Source organism: Puntigrus tetrazona, chromosome 20, assembly GCF_018831695.1.
Source record: "Puntigrus tetrazona isolate hp1 chromosome 20, ASM1883169v1, whole genome shotgun sequence".
In the NCBI taxonomy this organism is placed as follows: Eukaryota; Metazoa; Chordata; class Actinopteri; order Cypriniformes; family Cyprinidae; genus Puntigrus; species Puntigrus tetrazona.
Window position 1 is genome coordinate 11,118,622 of NC_056718.1, and position 22,750 is coordinate 11,141,371.

Here is a 22,750-nt window from a genome sequence, read left to right on the forward strand (position 1 = left end):
TAGCATGGAAATAGCGTTTTAGGAGGTTTTTCCAGGCAATTCTGTCACCAACAAGCTATAGGCTCCAGATGTAATTCTCTCCCTATATCTATAGGAGCAGAGAACTGCAGGTTCCAACTTCTCCAGTCACATAAATCAGCTCCGACTTCTACTAAACTATACTAAACTCTCAGGCCGAGATGATAAAGGGCAAATAGAAGAGGAGTTTCACTACTGTCCTCACGAGCATTAATCATCTCTGTCTGTCAGATCTCACTGATGACTCTGCATATCAAGTTCAGCAAGGGTCATTCACCCGTCGTCCACGGCCAACTCATCAAGAACAGACATACCCTTCTTTACTGGATCATTGCGCTCTTTCTCCCTCCTTTCATTCTCAATTACTTGCTCTATCTGTCCCTATTCGCAGTTTTTCCTGTTACGCCAAAAGTCAGCCATGTATGCAAATGCAACAACATACACCGTTTTCGAAGGTCTGCAACCAAAGCAAGGCCAAAACAAGAAGCTGTTGTGGAAGAGGAGGTTAGTTAACTAGAGTGCCGCTGTCGTCAGCTTGCCTGTCTGTTCGAGTTTTGTCAAGCATTTATCAGCAAAATAGCCACAGAACACAGTCACCGTGTTGGCAAAACACCTGAAGAGCTCAGCGAGACAAACAATACCTTCTCATTTGCTGCGAATACTTCGTTTTGAAGGAATTCCAAGAGTGGGAATTCATCTGGAAAAAGTCAAAAGTCTCAAAAGTCTAAGTGTTTCCAAATGACATAAATGAATCAAATCAATAAAGTAACTAAACATCACTGGTGACATGTGAGAAACCAATAATAACTGATGTTATTACATGTCACCGTAAGTGATGTGAAACACTGTACTGTGTATGCTTAATCAATCTGCTTTGTGAGAAAAGTGAGAAGAAAAAAAAACATTTCAGTGTACCTTTGATTTTGTTTTTTTTTATTATTTATTTTTTTTTTAGTTGAATGGATTAACTCGCGCGATTCTTAATGTCCTTTTTCAAGCTTGACTTTGGACCCGTTGATTTTCACTGTATGAAAAAAAAACTGTTGGTTTTTGCTTTTTTTTTTACATTCAACACAATAAATAACTATGATTATGAGCAAATCATGACAGAATAAAGTTTGCAAAAAAGTATAAAATCTTTTCTAGCAATTAAATATCAGATTTATTAGATCATACTAATAGTGCTGTTTTAGCACCCGAGACAATACAATGTTTTTTCCCACCGTTTTGCATAGTTTCATTAATATTTATCACCAGAGGATACACATAATTATAGCGTGAAAAAAACTGAAACATAATGACAAAATTGAAATAATGAACATGTATTAATTTCACTTTAGCTCTCGGGACTCCGACTTTTTCCATGACCCTGTAATTAAAATGACAGCAACACCTGCAGTTTTGTACAGTTTGTACAACTTATTCCCAAAACCTGCTTGCCTGAATTCAAGCGCAACATCTGGATGAACAGGATCCCGTCGTAGAAGAAAATGCGGAAGGTTTCTGAAAAAGACTGAAGAAAATGATGAATGGAAATGTCAGTCAGGATGCTCTGCTGTCCATGTGTTAAGCTGCTTCTCTTCTTCATTTATATCCAGCGTGATGTGAATGCCCGCAGCAGGCTGCTTTTAGACATGCATTTTACTCTTTTTAATTCATACGCACTACTCATTCAATACAGGTAATGTGATGCGCTCGATGCGGCTGACAAGCTTTAGAAAGATTGATATGACTCTCTATATCGGCTCTTACTGTCAATTATTTTAGGATAGTTTATCATGCAAAAGAGACACCTTACTCCTCTTATCATATTTTCATCTAAACACATTTGTCACTGCTGATTCCAGGTCACATCTGCCAGTATATAGCCATACACTTACCTCTATTAAACAAAGCATACTATTGACTATGTTGGACTTTTATTATTACATATACAGCCTCTCCATATGATAAAGAAGTGCAGATCAGCATTATATATATATATATATATATATATATATATATATATATATATATATATATATATATATTATTTAATCTCTAATCATATAGTAAGTACATGCAGTTCATTAATATTACTCAGTTAAATGTATAATTATGCTGTAATAGCAAGGGAACCTTAAAAGAAAGTGTAACCTAGATATATATTAAATTCAATTAGTTAAACTTTTTGAATGACTCAACATGACTCATAATTACTACTACTGTGTTTGAAATATGATTAAAGCATACTGCCGAATGTACTGGCAAGCATTTATGATACACTAAAATATTGTAATGTTTCTATTGAAGCTCGTATGCCATGTGTTTGAATATATTTGTAATTAAACATTTGTAATTATGAAGTGAAATATATTAACTTTAAATGCAGAATAAAATAAACACTGCATATTATAATCAGGTACTTTAGGTGTTAGTCGACACTCTAGTGCACTTCTTTAAATCATCACAAAAGATTATTGAAATATTGTTTAATTAGTCATAATAGTGCACTTTCTTTAAGTACACTTAAATGGCCTTTTATTTCATTGTTATTTATTTATTTCATATGTTATATGATCAGATGTATTTCAGATGTTATATGCAAGTACAGCTTTTTAAAATATATATATATATATATATATATATATAGTATATATATATATATATATATATATATATATATATATATATATATATATATATATATATATATATATATATATTCCACAGCTGTAATGTTAAATGGAAGAATATTTTCATTTTATGTTACTCTGACATAAATACTATATATTTTAATAAAGCATATAACTCATGTCGTTTGTATATATTGCATATAAGAGGAAACTAAGGTCATAATTTAAGTTATTATTTACTTCATAATATATAAAGAATTTCATTTAGTCTATTTATTTCTTGCTTAATGAAAGTAAGAGTCATAACTAAACTATTGTTGCTGACTCTTTTGTAAGTAAAGCTGAGCATTATGTGCTTCTTGTAGTGGAAACTGTCGCTAATATTGTCAAAATCCAAATCTGCAGCACATTTCTTCAGTAAACTGCCGTGCATCGCCTGCGTAATGAAAAGCTTTGCCTGGCTTTTTGTTCATTAAAGTTTTGTTTTCTCAGAAATGCTAAAGAATTGAGCTAAATGAATGCAGGCTTTCCTTTCAGCGTTGCCTAACAAGCTATTGATAAAGGAATATTCCTGGAGTCTGAACCATTCACTGTCTATTGTCTGCTGCGAAATGAAGCGGCACAAAGCGGTGAACGCAAAAGCCAAAAAACGTTATGTCAGTCGAGAAAAAAAAATAAATCGGAACATTCCCAAAATATCAGAAAGGGCCAGCTGGCTAGTTGACATCCACAGGCTGCTTCCATCTATCAACACGTAAGCTCTTATTATGCTAATATGCTTGAGCTCTTTAAGTTAAACATTACTGTTTATGCCAAGTCCTTTTATTCTGCTCAGTTCCTTAGTCAGCGCAGGGGTCAGCATTTTTAAATAAGCTGTCCACATTTCATTTACTGTAGTAAAAGGAAACAGACGAAAGGTCCATCAACAAGAGGCCATCAAGGTTTAATGAATTCCATTGATTCTTCCTCCTCGGTTAAAGACTCTGTTCTGACTGGGATATAACCAAAGCAGACTGACGCTTCAGAGCTGATTTACATGTGCTGAAAGCTACAGTGAACAGCTATTCGTTTGTAAAGCAGTGGCCAAATAAACACCGAAAAACAAGTCCCTTATTCTCTTTTAAGGTAGGATAAACAGTTCACACTTTTTTTGTCTGCGTTCTGTCGTCTTTTGTAATAATTCTGGGGAGATACTGATTTTAAAGCGCTCCTTTTATGGATTCGGAAAAATTAATTCTTAAACCAAACGCATGGGAGGTCAAATAAATGCTAATTATATCAGTGTTTTTTACCTTTTTGATGCATGTCAACCTGTCTCCCAAAAAATGAACATTTCATAATAACCCAGTAGGGGCACAATAATATTCTGACTAATATAATTAGTCTAATAACCAAAAAATGGGAGAGCTTTAAAACTATGCAGTTTGAAACTAAAACACTAAAAACTAAAATCAATTATTAGTGATTTTAAAAGTTGACTCTGCAAGAAATAAATGAAGAGAGCATACAAGACATTCATTTATTTATTATTGTTTTGATTGGCACCCATTCACATCCGATTTTATTCTGACGAAGAAACAAACGCATCTACGTCATTTATATCAGATCTGTTAGATGATGGTGAAGGTAATCTAAATGTAAAAACATCTACCGAAACTAGCTGACAACCAATGGTACCGATATAGCATACGTCCCCAAGGATTATTTTTAGCCCTGTCTTAGGGCCGTGAGATTCTTTAGTTTGGTCTCTCTTCATATACACTATATGTGTGTGCTGACTGCATCAGGCCTGGCTGTGATTGATGAGGTGGATTTAGCTCCCAGCGTCGCGTGGACCGGACTTGGCTCGCCTGAGCGAAAAATTGTGGGATCACAAGAGTGGAGTATATTCTGCCAGGAGACAGTAGTCTTGATGGGAATCCTAGCTGACACAGAAAACAGGATCCCGTCACCTTGACAAAGCAAAATCCAGTGTGCTCTCACCGCATATAAAGTGAGAAAAGCAACAATTCTGGCCAGATGGGAAAGAAAGAGAGAGCTTCGAAATGCAATTGGCATGGTTTTCTCTTTCATTTAGCTAAAAGTTTCCTTTTATTCATTTCAAAGTCAACTGCACCGCTGCGCTGAGCACAACGAATGCGCTTTGACGAGAAGGGGCTGTATTTGGAGGGATAACAACAGGCATAAAACAAGACAGAAATAAAATACAATAGAGGATGTCTGTGAGTAGCAGATACGAGCTTGAGTAACGCTTTTATGCTATTAAAGACCACGATCACACCAAAACGAGAGTTTTGTGGCTTGTAGTCCGAGTGTGTGTTGCTTTGAGCTCTCGCTGGAGCACTTCTAAACTCTGACGGATATAATATAACATCCCGAACTACACAGACTTTTGTCCAGTCAAAAACTAGACTGACGGCGTTTCTCCCTTTTCATACCAACCGCTACTAGTGAGTAGCAAATCTTATTCATGGTCGTTATAGAAGCTAAAGGTTAAAAGGTTTGGAGCAATCAATAAATCAATCGATCAATACGTTTTCTTTAGCAAGGAAACATTAAATTAGCAGTAAAGTGTATTCAGCGACGAGTCCAGAAAAAAAACGTGTCACCATTTATGGATAAATATTAAGCAGGACAACTGTAAATATGATTTTAAAAAAAGTTAGGAGAAAAATATATTTTAATAAGGAACTACCTTTGTCATCAATTTGCTACTACATACTGCTTAGTTAATCTTGCTTCTAAGTTAAGTGCTCACTAAGTTAATACTACCTATTAAGTCTTGCATAGATACTTGTTATTATTCTAATGTGTCAGCAGTTCAGTGATAAGGCGATAGAAACAGAATACATTTTCAAATATATTCAAATGAAATATTATGCATTAGGATTTCAATATTACTCTTTTAAATAGATGCCCGGAAGAGCAGTCAATGCAGTTGGTCGGTGTCTCTTTTAACACTTATGTACTATTAAGCAACAAATTAGAATAACGTAGGCTTGCGTATGTTTGTAATGTATATTTTTGTTCAAAGCTAGAAAACCAGGCCAATAAACCGATCCTCTGAAAACAGTGCCTGCACTGCCCCCATCTGGCAAAAAAGCGGAATATCACTACACCACAGGACTCTGTGGTTTAAGGGCCATGCATCACTTAGTGTTTTACTGGCGGAGTGCTGATTTTAAAACCCAGTTAAATTGCTTCCCATCAGCACTTTATGACATCCTTCTTTAGTGTTGCTAGTTACGGTGATTAATAAAAGGTTTACCACATTTTCCTATTGGCCTTTAATATTCACTGTTATGATGTCTATTTCAGTGTTCAAGCATATTCGGTCATTTGTTTCTTCCAGCACTGAGGAACATTCTCATAAAACAGCTGAGATATGCACGTAATATACTGTCAGACAGATGTTTGATGACTATAACACTGCAGCTAACTTTTATCCTTTGGTTTTCCGATTTGCACAATCATTTTAATAGAACATCAGGGTCGTATAAAGGGACATGCAATCTATGTTTTTATGAATTGTTTTTATATACGCGCAGAGTTTTCACACATACATGGTTTTCATTAGTTGCACTGGTTTCGTTAACACACAAATGCGGTGCATTTTGGCAATTTCAAGCATCAGGGATATGGTGAATGGGTTTGGGATAAACAGAGATACAGTAATCATCTAGTTCACACAAAAATTGTGTAACTACTGCTATTGGGATTGAGGTAAACGTAAATGAGGTAAAAATAAGACAGGGTTTTTTTTTAATAATTTTTAAACCATTTTTATAGTGAATAACAGACTTCAATAATTTACTCTTTGACTACTGAAGAAAAAAAACTATGAGTATAAGAGTAGATACACACACAAAATTAAAAAATTAAATAAAAAAACTAAAACATTAAAAAAAATAACCTATTAACAGGGATTACCACATATTCCTAATATTAGTTTATATATATATATATATATATATATATATATATATATATATATATATATATATATATATATATATATATATATATACATTATATATATATATATATATATATATATATATATATATATATATATATATATACACACACATTATATATATATACATGATATAATATAATATATTATGATAATCATATCACATTAATTAGGTAAAAGCAATAGAGATTGAGCATGCATTAGTGCAAACATGTAGTCTACTTATCTTTACATGCTGTAAATATGAATAGCTGAAATCTGGACTGTTGCACATTAGAGTCATACCAGTTATTCATCGGAATAGCATTAGGAGGGCAGTCATTATCTAAAAAGCGCCTTGATTTAAATGTCATCAGTTCGTATGGACTGAACAGCATGTAACGGCAAATAGATGTTTACAAAACCCCTTCAAAACGCCTCTGTCTTCACGAGGAAACACATGGCTCAAAAACATGCAATTTGTTATTGATTATAGAAGTGCTAACTGAACAGCTCTGTTATTTTGTGTGTAGTAAACAAACACACAACCGATGCTGTGACACTTCACCAGGAGTGGGGTTTTAAGTGCTACCGAAAAGATCCAGTCCCTCTGTGCCTCGCGTCGCTGTTCCTCTCTCGGGGACAAGAGATGGGAGGGTCAGCATCCATCCTTCACAGAGAGAGAGAGAGAGAGAGAGAGAGAGAGAGAGAGAGAGAGAGAGAGAGAGAGAGAGATGGGGGAGTGTCATCACTCAGTGTTTGGTTTTTTCGTCGCGGTAGGGTTTCTCTGTAAATCTTGTAAATCTGAAAGGAGTAATAAATCCGAAGAAACCCGTCCTGACACTGATTCCTCTGTCGACTTCAGGTAATGTCGAAAAATCCTCGTGCGGGGGAAAGAGCACAGGCAGGCTCCCGGCACCTTTGACAGGCTGAGTACGTTTTTGCATACTGCATAATAGCGTAATGCATGCTTCTACATTATTATATACTCTCTCTCTCTCTCTCTCTCTCTCTCTGTGTGTGTGTGTGTGTGTGTGTGTGTGTGTGTGTGTGTGTGTGTGAGAGAGAGAGAGAGAGATCAGCGTGCCGCGACACCACAGTAAATAACCTACGACACAACGAAGCGCTCGTATAATAATTTACCAATCGCCTAATGATTGCACGACAGGCGAAATTGTGCAATGCACGTGGTTGGATTTGAATGAAAATCGATTTTGAACACAATTCATGTTTTTTATTAGTGTTTGGACCGGAGGAAATGTCAAAGTTGTCTTTGTTTACATGTTACGAGTACTGGCTCCTCGAGAGGAATCGGAATCGGGTCGATTCATCTTGAATACATCGCTCTCGTTAAGGTTGCGTGGCGTGTAATGCGCGATTTTAAGAGCTTATTATACCTGCATTTATGAAATGTTCAGTCTTAATTCCTTCCAATACTTTAACATTAAATGACCATTTTAAATCAGACATAAGCCTGGGGTTATAGCCTGTTATTTCTCTTCCACAGAATCAGTCCCAGATCTTCCTGAACGATTGGAAGTGGAAGACTTGATTTTTACATCAAAATGAGGCTGTTGTGGATGTTCATACTAAATAAATGCCATCACTCAGCGAGCACCATATAACAAACATCTACCTTGCTTGCTACCATCTACCATTTGCTGTTCGAGAGGTATTGTAATGGACCTAAAACCCAAGGTTGTGTAGGTGTGGATTTGTTCTTGACATCATGGGCTGTGGAGGCTCCAGGACAGATGTGTTGGAGCCGAGATATATGGAGAGCTGGACCAAAGAGACGGAGTCCACCTGGCTGACCAGCACAGACACAGACATCCCCCTGTCCTCCATCCAGAGCATCCCCTCCGAAAACTCTTCAGAGGCGGGCTTCCCGTCAGAGAAGACAGCCAACCTCGGTGAGGACGGAGCCCAAATCACATTCCGCGGCCCTTCTTTTCTCATTTTTAAAAGCTTTTGAAATTCGTATTTAATTAGCCGAACGTATCGTTTCACCGCAGTCACTCCAGTTTAACCTGTCAAACTCTTGAAATGATATTTCCTTGCCAGAAGGACAGGGAAAGTGTTGCGAGTCTGCCGTTGGTGAGCAATTCATTGAAGTAGGCCTGTTGTTGCCATGGTGATGGTTAAGTCCCTTTAGTACTTCAGTACAACAATATGAGCAAGGATGAACACCGTAAGCTCTGCTCACCACTTTTGGGCAGAATTGTGACACTTAGGGCAGCTATGGGTAAATGATCACATCAGAATAAATGGATAACATTAAAACCGACAATGACTACTACGACAATGAGGGTTTTTTGTCAATGGTTATCTTTGGCAATTAGATGCTGTTTACACTAAGTGAAACTGTATATTTTTTTAGCGCTAGGTGCTATTTACACAGTGCAAACAGCCATAGATTCTATTCAAACTGTTAAAATTGCAGGATTTTTAGCTATTTATACTATTATTGCAAATAGTGGCAATTTTCTGCACCTTTTAGTACATTAAAATATATACAATAATAACTTTTAAATAGATGCCACCTTATTGGGGCAAAATAAAGGCCTACCTACACTTACCCTAACCGTACATGATACCCTAAAGATTACTTTTATTAGTCCAATTATTATTTCCTTCATTTTTATTGTAAATAAATGCTTTTCTGAATTGATCTGAAATTCGAAAAAAAAAAAACAACAAAAAAAAACAGTTTGGCAAAAAGCAGATTTGAACCCAGGCCGATCGTGTTAAATGTGTGACACATTTTATTATCTGCATCACTGGAGCTAACAACAATCAACTGTCTTTTGTTATGTTGACTATTATCACAATCACACATTGGTGGGCAGAGTTAGTACAAATAGCCTCTGCCAGCAAGCTTTTTTTTCTTGTGCTTCAGGGATTTTAGTCCTGATGTCAGTATATATACACTCCTTGTCAAAAGTTTTAAATATTTATGGGGTTTTTATATGCTTATATGCTTGCCAAGGCTGCATTTATTTAATGAAAAAATAAACAATAACAATATAAAATATTATTTCAGTTTAAAATAACATTTCTTTTCTTTAATATATACAATATAATTTATTCATGTGATATTAAAGCTGAATTTTGAACATCATTACTCCAGTGCCATATGATACGGATGAGATGAAATCCTTCTAATATGCTGATTTGTTTTTTTTATTTAATTCATTATTTGACAGGGACAATGGACAGTCAGAAAAGTGCCACAAAATTAGCTACAGAGGAAAATTTCATCTGCGTGTGACAAAAACATACATAAAGTATAATAAAGTACTTTATTATATAGATAATCATTTAGATAGTCTATATACATAAAGTATAATCCTCCACATATTTAATAATTTTCCCAAATGTAGCTTAAAATGTGCCAAAATGGAAAACTGTCTTATATTAATTGGAAAATTGTTCCAGTTATTAACACCCCTTACAGAAAAAGCTGAACGGCCAAAATCAGTAATTAAAATTCGCTTCACAATCACCTCGTGACAAAGCTCTAGTTGTCTTATATTTTCAGCACAGAAGAACAGGTGAAGGTTTTTTTTACATTAAACAATAATTGTAAAACACAACAGAATTGTAAAAAAGTATAACAAAAGTGATCAAACATTAGGTTAGGTTGTCACGTCTTCAGACTGTCTACTAAAAAATAGTAGAATACTGTCTACTAAGAGAGAGATAGCTTGATGGTCGCCGATGCAGTGATTTTGTTGAACGAATAACTTATTTGTTTTTTCCGACCACAGATCTCTTCGATGATGGTCTGCCTTCTCCGGCTCAGGCATATCTGAAAGTGTGTTCTGCCATGTCTGAGGTGGGTCTGAATGACATGAAAAGCGGCAGCACCCCTGCAATCCTCTCTTCTCAAGAACAGGAAGTGCTTGCTTCTTCTGGTACCACAGTGCAGAGGAGAAGCGTGTTACGAACTGAGGAAATAGTAAGTATTTTAATTCAACACAGTGGTTTTTATCTGGCTTTAATCTTCTGCACAAAACCTTTACATTGCTTCATCTAAACCAAACAGGAATGTTGTGGTTGTTGACTTCATTTTATTAAAGTGGGCTGTAATACAAGCACTTTTAAACTGAAAAAGTATGTTGATGTTGGTCATGAAAAACAGACAGTTTTTATGCATTTTTTATTTCAGCCTTATTTTAATACAAATTAAACCGTGAGAACATGCCTTGAAGACTAGCTTTTTTATTTTTTCCTCCAAAAATGTAAGTTAGTGTACATTTTATTTCAAGTAACCAAATTTCCTATGGTTTTAGTTTTTGTTAATAATAATGATGCTCCCCTTTTGTTTGTTCATATGACAAATGTGATAGACTTCCAAAAATCCTTCTAATCAAAAGTGTAAACTGTAATAAAAGGGCTCAAAACCTTTCCGTGTTATCTCCATTAGACCAAATGGCAGGACAACCGGATGTCCACCAAGCAAGTGACCATCACTGTGACTCAAAGCATCCGGCAGGTGGACAAGAGCGGGAAGATCAAGGAAACTTCACAAACCACCTATGAGGTGATGAAACCCGTGGATGGTTTAATGGACGCGGCGGTTGACTCAGTGCCTCAATGAGGTGTTCACCCAAGACCTCATCAAGACTGTATCTTGGATTTCTTGAAAGCTTTGGTGAAGGCGTCATGGACCAAAGACGTATAAAGCAGGGATGACCTGAATGAAGAAGTTCATCAGTGCTGTGGATAACGGGTTCCTAGGGTCAGTTAATTGTTACTTTCATCATTCAGTTACACCAATTTAATAACGTCTATTTTTCTGTACATCTATTCTCTGGAACGTCTTGTTTGTTTGATGCCAGCTAAAAGATCTCAGTAAAGGCATCTACTGTACATACACTGAAAGCAAAGGATAGATCAGGAACGAATCATCAGTTGGGGCGACTAACGACCGGCTGATTGATTTTGTGAAAAGTGTAAAAAATCAGACTTGAATAGTTTAAAAACATACCAACAAAACGTTTGTCTCGGAAAAAAGGTGGCTTGAAGTCGATGTACCGCTTTCGTTTTGGATTTAAAAAAATCAGGGCTCTTACTACCACACTATTGTTGCCTTCGGCTTTTTGGGGTACAAGCGCAAACATACGTTCACAACCTTATTACAGTTTCTGTAGCAAGCTAGCACTACTGAAAAAGGTAGCGTGCCAGAATATAAAGCAGCTCTGTTTTGTTATTTCAGCATTGTTTGATATATCACTGTTTTTCTGAATGATGTGTATTGTTGAGTTATTAAATATCTATTGGAAGCACAACAGTTATCCTTGTCTTGCTCTTGCTTGACTATCTGAATTAATTCTTTACAGTAAGGCTCTGTATATGAACATTAATTTGTTAGGTATTATAAAAAAACAAATAAACATACTTATTAACATAGGTTGCTAATTTCTCACGTATACTAATATGTGGCTGGGTTTTTTCTTTTATCATGAATTTTTAAATAACATACTTTTTATAGTTTATTAGAATTTGAATCTTTTTTTTCTCCTTAAAATCTGCATTAAATAGATTGATAGTTAAAAAGCATGAACATGGTTTAAATATGGCTAGCTGAAGAACAAGCAAGATTCAGTGAGTTAAACCATATGTGATTAATAAATTTAATTGAGTGATGATGAATATTTAGAAACCTGGTTATTGCACATTTAAAACAAATTTGGTTAAATAATTATTTTACGTAGCATTACATAAATCCCATTCTGGTTTCATTTATGTATGACTGACAAATATGCATCATATTAATAAAAGATAAAAAATATTTTGTGGTAATGCATTATAATGCAGTGAACTAACGTAATGAATAACAATAAACTGACATCCACTTAAAAATGTATTGTTCATTTCTAGTCCCTAACGAATAAACTGTTAAATTACTGAAACGTTAAACTGAAAAGTTAATCTAAATAATAATGAGGTTGCCAGAAAAATTTAAATATTTATTATTATATAATTATGAATTAATTTCAGATGAATCCCCCCATCGTTTTAAGGAATCTTAAAAGTGTCAAATGTACATTGAACAATCATAACAAGACGTAATATACAAATTTTCCTAAATGGAAAGGAATTCTGTCTCATATATATATATATATATATATATATATATATATATTTTTTAATTTATTTATTTTTTTTTTTCGTATTAGTATTTCACGTCAGTATTTTAGAACAGATATACAGTGTAAACTTAAAAAGAACTGTATTTAGAGTTACAGAGTTTATTGACATCCAATACAAACATTAATTTATACATACAAATAAATACATACAAATTAATATAACGGTGTTGGCAGAGCTGTGGTAGAAATATATTGTGGTCACAAAAAGTAACATGGTAATGCAGAGAAAATGTCAACTGCTGAAACATCTGGTGAACGTTCACATTTACTGTAGCACTGTAAAAGCACCAGCCGACCACCATCATGACCATTACATGTCTTGGAGCGTATGAATTTGTCTCTCCTCATTATATTCAGTAAGACCCAATCTAAAACGTGGCTCTTCTCTTAACATCCACTCATCTGCGTTGAATTCTGGAAAGAAAATGCAATCTCTCTCTTGGCAGATTGCACAGAATCTGAAAGATAGAATACAAGAAAAGGCTGAAACTTTAGAGGAATGTTTTTTGGGGTTTTTTTTCCATTTACAATAGTCTAGTCAGCCTATCAAACGTGCTAGTGTTATGGTCTAGGATTTATTTAGAGTTTAAAAACATTAAATCGCATTACATCAGATAACTAGAGCTTATTAACTGATCAAATGAAATGTTGATATTCAGTTGATCTAGTCAATTTAGCTAGTTAAAGAAAAAGTTGACTCGAATATGAAAATTTGCTTAAACGCACTCATCCTAATAGATTTAGATTAGTTTGTTTCTTCATCGAAAGGTAGCATTACATCACTTGCTCACTAACGGTTCCTCTACAGTGAATGGGTGCCGTCACAACAGAAGTCCAAACAGCTGATAAAAACATAACAATAATCCACAAGTAAATCAACACAAGTACATTAACTAACATCTCAAGATGTGAAAAGCTGCATATCTGTAAGAAACAAATCCATCGTTAAGAACTCTTTTAAACCACTGCTTCTATACTGGAGGAAGCATTATTATGGTTAGAGAAATTGCATTTTGAGTTCTAATTTCAAAAGGCATCTTCTTCACAATATTTTTAACTGATGGACTTGAGCCACAGTGGATTGCTGTGGCGTTTTTATCAGCTGTTTGGACTCTGTGACGGCACCCATATACTGCAGAGAATGCTCGATCTGTTGCGATGAAGAAACAAATGGATCTATAAACTGAGGAACAGTATATTTTTGCTGATTTTCTGCTGAGCTGTGAAAAGCGTTACTCCACCTGAACCATGAGTAGTGTTTCTGGTGTCTGTCAGCCCATACTGGCCACGCAGGGAGTCCGGGGCAGTGAAGCGAGCTCTAAACACTTTTGTGGGACCCATCATCCCCCTCCAGTGAGTGATAGCATCTTCCCTGGCTAGGACGTATGCTCTCATTGGGCCACTGTTGTGGGAATATAAGCAAACAGCAGGATTACGCAAGGCGCTGTGACAACCTCGTGCTCGCTTAGATGGATAAAGAGAAATATGACTTTTTGTTCTTTTATGACGACAATAGTACAAACAAGCCTAGCCACAAAAGATGAGCAGTGCTGGCTTAGCGGCACTGCTGGAACACAAATGGGACTAAAAGCATAGGGATAATCAGCTGCTTATTTCAAATGACTCTGACGTAGACTAAAAGACGAGGTCAGTTTGAGCGCTGCGCTAATGTTTTATCTTTCACAGACAAAGACATGTTCTGAGGACAGGGTGCCATGGTAACGTCGGCCTCACTGTCTAAACTGGATCAACCACTACATTAACAACCAGCATTGATGTCCTCTCTCCACAGATGAAAGATCATATATCTGCATTAATTATTCCTTTCGAGAGGAAGTGGAGTGGTGCGGCATCTGTAGTTTCACATTCATTTAAAACACACTACCACTTTAAATGTTTTGGGTCAGTAACATTTATTAATGTTTTTTTTTTTTGCTCACCGAGACTGCATTTAATAATAAATACGGTACAGTACAGTTTGAAACAACCATTTTCTCTTTTCATCATTTTAAAATGTAAATTATTTTTGGGATGGTAAAGCTGAACTTTCAGCAGCCCATTACTCTTCAGCGTCTTAAGATTTTACCCCCGACTCTGACCCTAAAGTTTTGAATGCTAGTGTATATTAATATTAATGTATAACAAAAAGCTAAATAGCGATTTAGGTCCTTTGATGAATAGCGTCTGTGAAGCTGGAGGATAAACAGCTCAGAGGGTAATTTGAGGAAAAATTGTTTTTAAGAGTCAACCGTGGTTAACCAATGACTTCATGAATGCATGTCTAGTAAAATAACGCACAGTTATTGCAAGAATTTCTACAGCAGTAGTTCCTCATATGTACACACATTTTCAACGTCTGAATGAAAGGGCAACTTTAACAGATGAAACGGGATAGAACAGAATCAATTCATGCAAAATGCACACAAAACTATGACAACCAAAGATCTGAACCAATCAAATCATGAAAGAATATACTGTAACTTAAACTTAAAAACATTTTGTTACCTGAGAAAAAAAAAAAAAAAAAAAAAATATATATATATATATATATATATATATATATATATATATATATAATTTTATATAATTATATAATTTATATATATATATATTTTTTTTTTTGGTTGAAATAACCTAGTTAATTCATGGATTAAATATATAGAAATCTGATGAAATGTGATCAAATTAATAAACTATATAATAATAAACAAATAATACAAAATTACTAAAATTAAAATGAAACCGAAAACACACACATTCTGTATATCACAATTCTGTATATAAAAATATATATGTGTATATAAACCTGTTACTTGCTCCTTCGCAGAACAAACATATACAATTTTTATTTTATTTTATTTCTTTACAAAAGCAATATTTTTAACACTTTTTATGATTTGCGGAGAAATGACGATAAACATTTACCTTGACATGAATTCAACCAGTCTTTGATAGAAAAAACGTCCTGTAAAAACAAAAACAGTCAAGGATGACGACCGTTGCCGTTTTATCGTTTGATTTAACTTTTGATCAATTTGGCCGCCAGAAATAAGGCAACAAACGTGATGTGGTTTACGCGGCAGATTTTGCCTCAATCTGTTAATGTGGTCTGAAAGGTTTTTGCATATATAATACAGACATATAATGCGAGGCAGCTGCTTTTCTTTGGACGCAGGATATGATAAGCTGAGAGTGAGTAACGTGTTCTCTCTCCACATGCTGTGTCAACATTATAACTCCAGGTTGTGTGAAGCCTTTACTATGACTCACCCTGTTTAAAATCATGCATCACACTGACACCCACCCACACATGTACTTAACCATTCAATCTGTTACAAACACAGGCCTCTTTCATTCATGCAGCGGATGTTATAGGAAGAAAGACTCTTTCTTACCTGCATGCTCAGCGTAAAACCTTTCTGACTCTTCTGTCCTCCACATCAGATCCTTCTTTCTGACTATAAGGAAGTTTTGGAGAATCTTCTGATGAAGAGCCTGAAATAAAAAGAAACATTATATATGCAAATGTTTCCTATGTCCATCAGCATCTCTCAAAACTTATTGTCGGTAAAAATGTGTTTCTACGCTGATGGAGCCCTCTTACAGTTTTGCTGTAGGTCTTTTCATTGCATGTTTGCCTTCAGCAACAAGACGACAAAGAGTTAATTAAGAGCTTTAGTCTCCAAAAAGAACAAGGTTACAGACCGAGCAACGAAAGTACATCCCACTCAAACACAAACATTACATTTAAAATCTGGTGGTGGAAAAGAAAACAGCACGGGCATCAGTTTTCAGACCGCGCTGCTTGAGGAAATTATTGCTAATTAAAGGCCACCTTTATCTCTTTGAGGCGACAGGCAGCGGAAATTAAATCAGGCAAGACACTGGTTCATTTTAATCATAAAGACAAATTATTATGTAGCTTTAAGCCTCTCCGTATTTTGAATTGCAAGACACCTTTCTTCAACAAAAGGCTAACCTGGGGGTATGGGGGTAGACTGGGGCTAGACATAGGTTTTATAGCGAGGTAAGTAACTATGGGCCGGTTTCACAGACTGGGCTTAGAGCAAGCCAGGATTAGATCAAAAAAGTTCTATTAAAGTTTAATTAGAACATTTAAGCAATTTTATGAATGCACAAAAATTAAATTACTAGTGTGCAATATTTTAAGATCAGTCTCTTAGTTGAAACAGCTCAGATTTACATTTTAGTTTAGGACTAGGCTTAAACCTTGACTGCGAAAGCCAGGCATCCCTAACTGTTTTTGTCAGCCAAACCCCTTTTACCTAACATCTTTACTTGAAGGAGCCCCTGAAACTTGTCGATTTAAAACACACAACAAACAAACATATCAATATTTAATGTATACAGATTATTACTTCTTATAATATTTCATTTGAATTCATTCTTTCAACAGTTATGAATTAAAATCTAAATTCTCTAATCTTTTATACTACGGAACATAAAAGAAGATATTTTAAGAAATGTCTCTTTCTTTGTCCACAGCAATAGCAACCAACGGTCGACGAAACCGGACCATTCTTTCAAAAATCTGTTTTGCGTTTTCATTTGGGAGACCTACCCCATTTTAAGAATCTGTGTTCCATGCATAAACTAATACAACAAAAAAAGATACACACGTTTATGTAGTAACTTGGCTTTATCAAAATCTCATAGTTCCCAAGACTGTCGTCAAGAGGGACTCAAACGCTAGGTATCCACTTGACGCATGGCACACATAGTCCGTTGAGGTTTTTTTGTTGTTTATACGTGTATACAGGTGGAGGCTAGTGAGATCTCACCTCCAGAATGAGCGGATGGGCCACAGCATCTGGTTTGACCACCGCAAGGGTGAGCTGCAGCGCCTTCACACACCTCATGTCTGGGGCGCAGCCTGCTAACGACCCGAAAAGCATCAATTGTCTTATGCTTTCCCGTGAATTGGCTCCGGCTCCATCTGATCGGTGTTTAAGCGTATTTAACCGGCAGACCTAAACAAATATGAATTCTCGTGAATATTTCACAGCTGCAGTTGAGCTCGTCAGCGCGATAAGATAAATAAATCAATACAGCGCAGGCGATCGACCGAGAGAGAGAAACTTTCGATAGTTTAGCTGGCGTTTACGTTTGATTTAAAACTGACTTCTCATGAAGAATACAGCTTGATTTCTACGCTGAGCGTGTCCCGCGCTGTCGGTTTTGTGGGCGCCGCCATATTGGCCGCTAGTAAACAAGGAAGTTACGGAGCGCAGGCTCTCATCAAAATCCTGCTATTTCAGCTAACCCTGGCTGATATTCAGTTGCATTGCTGTCAGAAATTGTACAGATTGACACCTAGCCGCAATCGTTTTTAATCAAACAAACTGAACCTCGAATAAAATAATAATAATAATATCTGATGCTTGTTTAAACGCGCTTTTCTTATTCTAGTGATATATAATATAAGCTATTATGTTTGATCAAATATATCGTGTATAAAACAACCAGTTTTGTAGCAATACTATGGAAAACTTTAAATAAAAATGGGGATTTTTTTTAATATAATTCATGTTTACTTTTGTGAGGTGGGTTTTAATGTAAAGGATCTGACATCAAACATATGACAATTGCTTCAATCCCAGAATATCGATGCAGTAACAAAAATACAGACCATCTGAATTTTTTTTTAACACTGACGTGACTACACCAAAATCGCAGTATATTACTTTTTATTGTTGCAGGAAATTGTCCTGAATGTTGAATCCTCGACTTTCACACACCTGCAATCCTTTGTTCATTTGTCAGTCGGTGTGATTATGTCAGTTTTGACCTGGTTACCCCAACTTTACCCTGACCACCAACGCTCACCTTCATTCATTGGGAACCCCCCACTTTTCAGTGAGATTGCTGACACCAGTTGAACTAACGCATATCCCGTTTTGACACCCTGCCTGTTTCATGTGGGTCTTTTAAGGAGTGACGGGACGGGGTCAGAGGTGCATTTCCTGCTGTATGACCATTTGGTCTGCTGTTCAGTAATATCTAGCCTTCATTTACTAAAGCTGTAGACTACTTGTGACTGGAAAAATATAGTTACACTTCACAGAAAATCACAGAAATGCTTCTCTGTTATGAATTACCACCAGAAATACATCATACAAAGTGATTTATCTTCATTTTGAGCATCTTTACGGGGAAGGGAATAAGCTGTTTACCTCAATTTGCTAGCACCTGTTTTGACATCTACTGAAATGCAAGTGTCCTTTGACCTTTTCTATTCCCATCCTTCACAGAGCAGCACCAGGCTCTCACAGACAGCTGTGTCAACCTCAGTGGGAGCAACTGTCCTAAGGAAGGACAGCACTTTTAAAGCTGAAGAATTATAGTGTGCCTTAATCAGCTCCACTTTTAAATGCATGTTGGTGACTTTCACGTTACACAAGGAATCATGTGTATCATTCACACACACACACACACACACACACACACACACACAGGTATTTATATCATGGTGTAATGGTTTTTATAGCATTTACATAAACACACCTCTCATAAGCGACTTTCTGAATTTTTGATTTTCTTTCAGTTTGAAGTTTGTTTCCTCATGGGGATCTAAAAATGTTCCAAAAGGTCAAAACTGCCTAGTATTACTATCCTTGTGTGGGACATTTGGTCCCCGTAACATACTAGTGAATACAAGTACACACACACACATTCACACAACTCTAAAAATGTGAATTACTTTCTTTTCGTTACAAGACATTCAGTGAAAGAAGATATTTTGATGAATACTTGAAGTGTTCCATATAATGAAAGTCATTGTGACTTTCGATATGTATATGGGAGAAATAAACAAAGACATTTTCATAATGTCTTCTTTTATGTTCCGTGAAGAAAGAAAGTCATGCCGATTGGGTCAACATTAGGGTGAGTAAATGTTAATATGATTGTGATGTTCGGATGAACCATCTTTTAAGTATACAAATTCATCCTTTGAATGAAACTGCATTTATATTTTCCCTTTTAGTCTAAGATATCCCTGTGTCTCTTTTAAACATTATATTTGTAAATTATGTAAACATTAAATTACTTTTCTAGATTAAACAGATAGTATTCCATTGTTTTAAGAAACCATGTCATTTATGGGTTATGACAATCTGCAAAACAGAACACCCACATTGCATTTAATTATTTGCACATTGCATTCAAGTTATTACATGTTTTTGTTGTTGTTGTTTTTTATCAGTTCTCGTCTCCCCTGGAAATTGACAGAATGTCCTTGCTGTTGTTAGTGCCATACTTTATTGTTTGAGTACAGACCTTGGTCTTTCTAGAACCATGTTTCTGTTTGCATATTAAGTGTACTTTATTACTAGATTTAGATTAATCTTTTGATGCAGTGCATTTCTTCTTTACATATATGTTTTCAAATTGCACGTACATTTAAAATAAATCTGCATCTAATTACATCTGTAATTACACGTTTTATACTCCTTAACCCACTCTTAAACCTAACCATACCACCAGTCCTGTAATTTCACCTAAATAACAGCAAAAAGTGTTTTACAATGCAACATGAAAACAGTATTGCAACAATTAGTTAATAAAACACCTAATACAAACTGGGACTATCTAGAGCCCTAAGAAATCTATGGTTAAAGCTCCATTCAACACGACGACCACAGTATCGTCGTGTCTGTTTTATAGCGTAGAAATGCAAATAAAAATGATAGCTAGCTATGTCCTGTGCTGTTCGTCTGTATCCTGGGAATCAGCTGTTTAAATTGCACAGCCTGAAAATTATATGCCAGCCTCCGGAAAAAGAGAGAGCTATATGACCTCTTAGAATAAATTGGGATGCTGCTGGCCAAATGCTAGTGACAGAGAGGAACAAAGTTATTAGCACCGTGGGGCCCATCTTGACTGCCTGTGTTAAAAATAAACAGAGCGGTCAGATTTGGAGCTTACGTTCTCCTCAAACACTGAGCGTTCTCTATTTTGCCACTGACCCCAGTGAACACTTGCTCCGTATTGTTTCCGTAGAGCATTAAAGACACACCCTTGCAATTGTTTCACAGCTTCCATGGGATTAGCTACTGAAAATGACAACTGATCATGGTGGCTTTATGTTTTCATATTCAGTGGATTCTGGTTTAAACCTGATGCCCATTTAAACAGTTAACTATTTAGGATCATGAGAAATTAGGGCGTATTCTTAGCTTTAGAAGCGAAGATATCTTTACTGACAGGTGTATAGCGACCTGTGGTTGTTACTGATGGCATATGTTGTAATCCTCTGTAATGATGTAGATGGAGATGTCTAATTTGTTACTGTCATGTGCAGCCACAGGAAACAGTAATTGTTGAGCACGCATGGTACTATTCCTGAGGAGAGCAATGCTGCTGGCTATTTGTGGTGGTTTAATGCTGTTAAAAGGGTGCGGAGTGTTGGGTTTCAGAGTAAGCCCCATCTCTGGCCCTGGGTCTCCTGTTGCCTGGGCTTCTTTTAGATCACAGGTGCTGACTTCAGGGTACTGGCATGCTTGTTGCAGGGAAAATGTACTGAGACCTCTCCCATTTCCTCCACAGAACTAGGTCAGGTTCATTCTGTGGGTGGCTCGGTATTGAATCATGTAGTTATCAAGCTTTTGCAAATACGGACAGTTCAAAGATTTGTGTAAGGAAATGAGTATCACTGATTTTTAACAATCCACAATGAAAATTATGTAATGGACAACTGTTTGTGTAATAACGTTTAGTTGTTTGTATATTTTAGGATGCGTTTACATGTCTGTTATAAGACTGAATTGTTACCTGGATTGTTATTTGATTTTACAATACAAATAATTTAGTTGAAAATTCTATATTAAATATATTACATAACATTCTATATCTTTATCTGTATATGCTGTTATTCTGAACTTTCCATTCATCAAGGAATCTTAAAAATATGCCTCACTGTTTCCAAAAAAGCAGATCAACTGTTTTTAACACATAGCAAATCAACATTAGAAGGACTTCTGAATATGTCATGTGATATTTATCATCACAGGAATAAATTACTTTGAAAATAAAAAAATATTTATAAATAGTAATGATCTATATATATATATATATATATATATATATATATATATATATATATATATATATATATATATATATATACTTTATACTATATATACCCATGTATTTCAAAAATATGTTTATATATTAAATGTATTTGTATGCAATATAAATTATATGAATATAAATCTAATTCTCAAAATATATAGTCTGTGTGTGTGTTTATATATACATAATAAATAAACACAGAACATACATATATTATGCAAACAAAATTCTTTTAATTTGTAATTAATCCTGATTAATCGTTTGACAGCACTATATATATATGCTTTTTAGTTAGACCTCACTGTTATGAAAAATACTACATAAAATGTTCAAAAACATTTGTTGCCATATATATGCATACATACTAGTAAAAACATTTGCAGTCGATCAAAACGTTTTCTAAGTTGTCCTAAAACGAAAATGTCTTCTTGTTTTAGGAGATTTTTACTTTTGGCCCAGTGGCCCAGTGTCATGAAAAATCCCACAAAATAAATGTTCAAATTCATTTTTGTTCAAATAAATGTTGTTGTCATTTTAAACACTACTAATGATACTCAGAAAAACTGTGCTTGCCATTTATCAAAGTAAAGTGAAGCATCTTAATCCCAAATCTTTACAGCCTTGAGCCTAAAGCCCACTACCTTACCAAATCCCTATTTAACTATTTAACAGTAGTAACACTAGCTTGTTTCAGCTGCCTGTGACTACTAACCACCACCATGCACAGAAGTCACTCGCTCGCAGTTGTTTCCTGGTTTCTCTTCTCTCTCCCCCTAAAGAGCCATTGAAATTCGGTGTAAAGGGAGCAGTGGGTGTAGGGTGTCTGGAGGCGAGTGTGGACAACTAGGAAGGTGTGATTCTCAGGCTCGCTCTCCCCTGTCACGGCCCTGATTGGGGTTGGACAGCAGGCA

At 35.6% G+C, this 22,750-nt stretch overlaps 2 protein-coding genes across 4 annotated transcripts; one reads left to right on the forward strand and one right to left on the reverse strand.

Annotated features, from left to right (window-relative positions):
• Positions 1-7,287: 7,287 nt before the first annotated feature.
• Positions 7,288-11,882, forward strand: LOC122324452 (brain and acute leukemia cytoplasmic protein-like). Of its 3 annotated transcripts, none has more exons than XM_043218865.1 (4): positions 7,288-7,521; positions 8,096-8,501; positions 10,359-10,549; positions 11,018-11,882. In XM_043218865.1, the coding sequence occupies exons 2-4, from the start codon at positions 8,318-8,320 to the stop codon at positions 11,189-11,191; spliced, it is 549 nt and encodes a 182-aa protein (XP_043074800.1). In that variant the 5' UTR covers positions 7,288-7,521; positions 8,096-8,317; the 3' UTR covers positions 11,192-11,882. The 3 variants fall into 3 exon arrangements, with proteins under 3 accessions (XP_043074800.1, XP_043074801.1, XP_043074802.1); XM_043218866.1 differs by having other exon boundaries at positions 7,291-7,453; XM_043218867.1 differs by lacking the exon at positions 7,288-7,521 and adding an exon at positions 7,641-7,943.
• A 920-nt stretch (positions 11,883-12,802) lies between these two features.
• On the reverse strand, positions 12,803-17,991 carry LOC122324412 (nucleoside diphosphate kinase 6-like). Its single transcript, XM_043218785.1, is given in 7 exon segments — positions 12,803-13,172; positions 13,175-13,204; positions 13,988-14,148; positions 15,672-15,711; positions 16,142-16,241; positions 17,549-17,737; positions 17,890-17,991. Coding segments are annotated over 6 exon segments (561 nt in total). The 5' UTR covers positions 17,663-17,737; positions 17,890-17,991; the 3' UTR covers positions 12,803-13,056.
• Between the last annotated feature and the right edge of the window lie 4,759 nt (positions 17,992-22,750).

What these genes read in the sequence shown, in the direction of transcription:
- LOC122324452 (XM_043218865.1), top strand. Translation starts at nt 8,318, where the DNA reads ATGGGCTGTGGAGGCTCCAGGACAGATGTGTTGGAGCCGAGATATATG. An exon ending in AGAGAAGACAGCCAACCTCG is followed by an intron (nt 8,502 to 10,358) that starts GTGAGGACGGAG and finishes TTCCGACCACAG; the next exon opens with ATCTCTTCGATGATGGTCTG. An exon ending in TGTTACGAACTGAGGAAATA is followed by an intron (nt 10,550 to 11,017) that starts GTAAGTATTTTA and finishes TATCTCCATTAG; the next exon opens with ACCAAATGGCAGGACAACCG.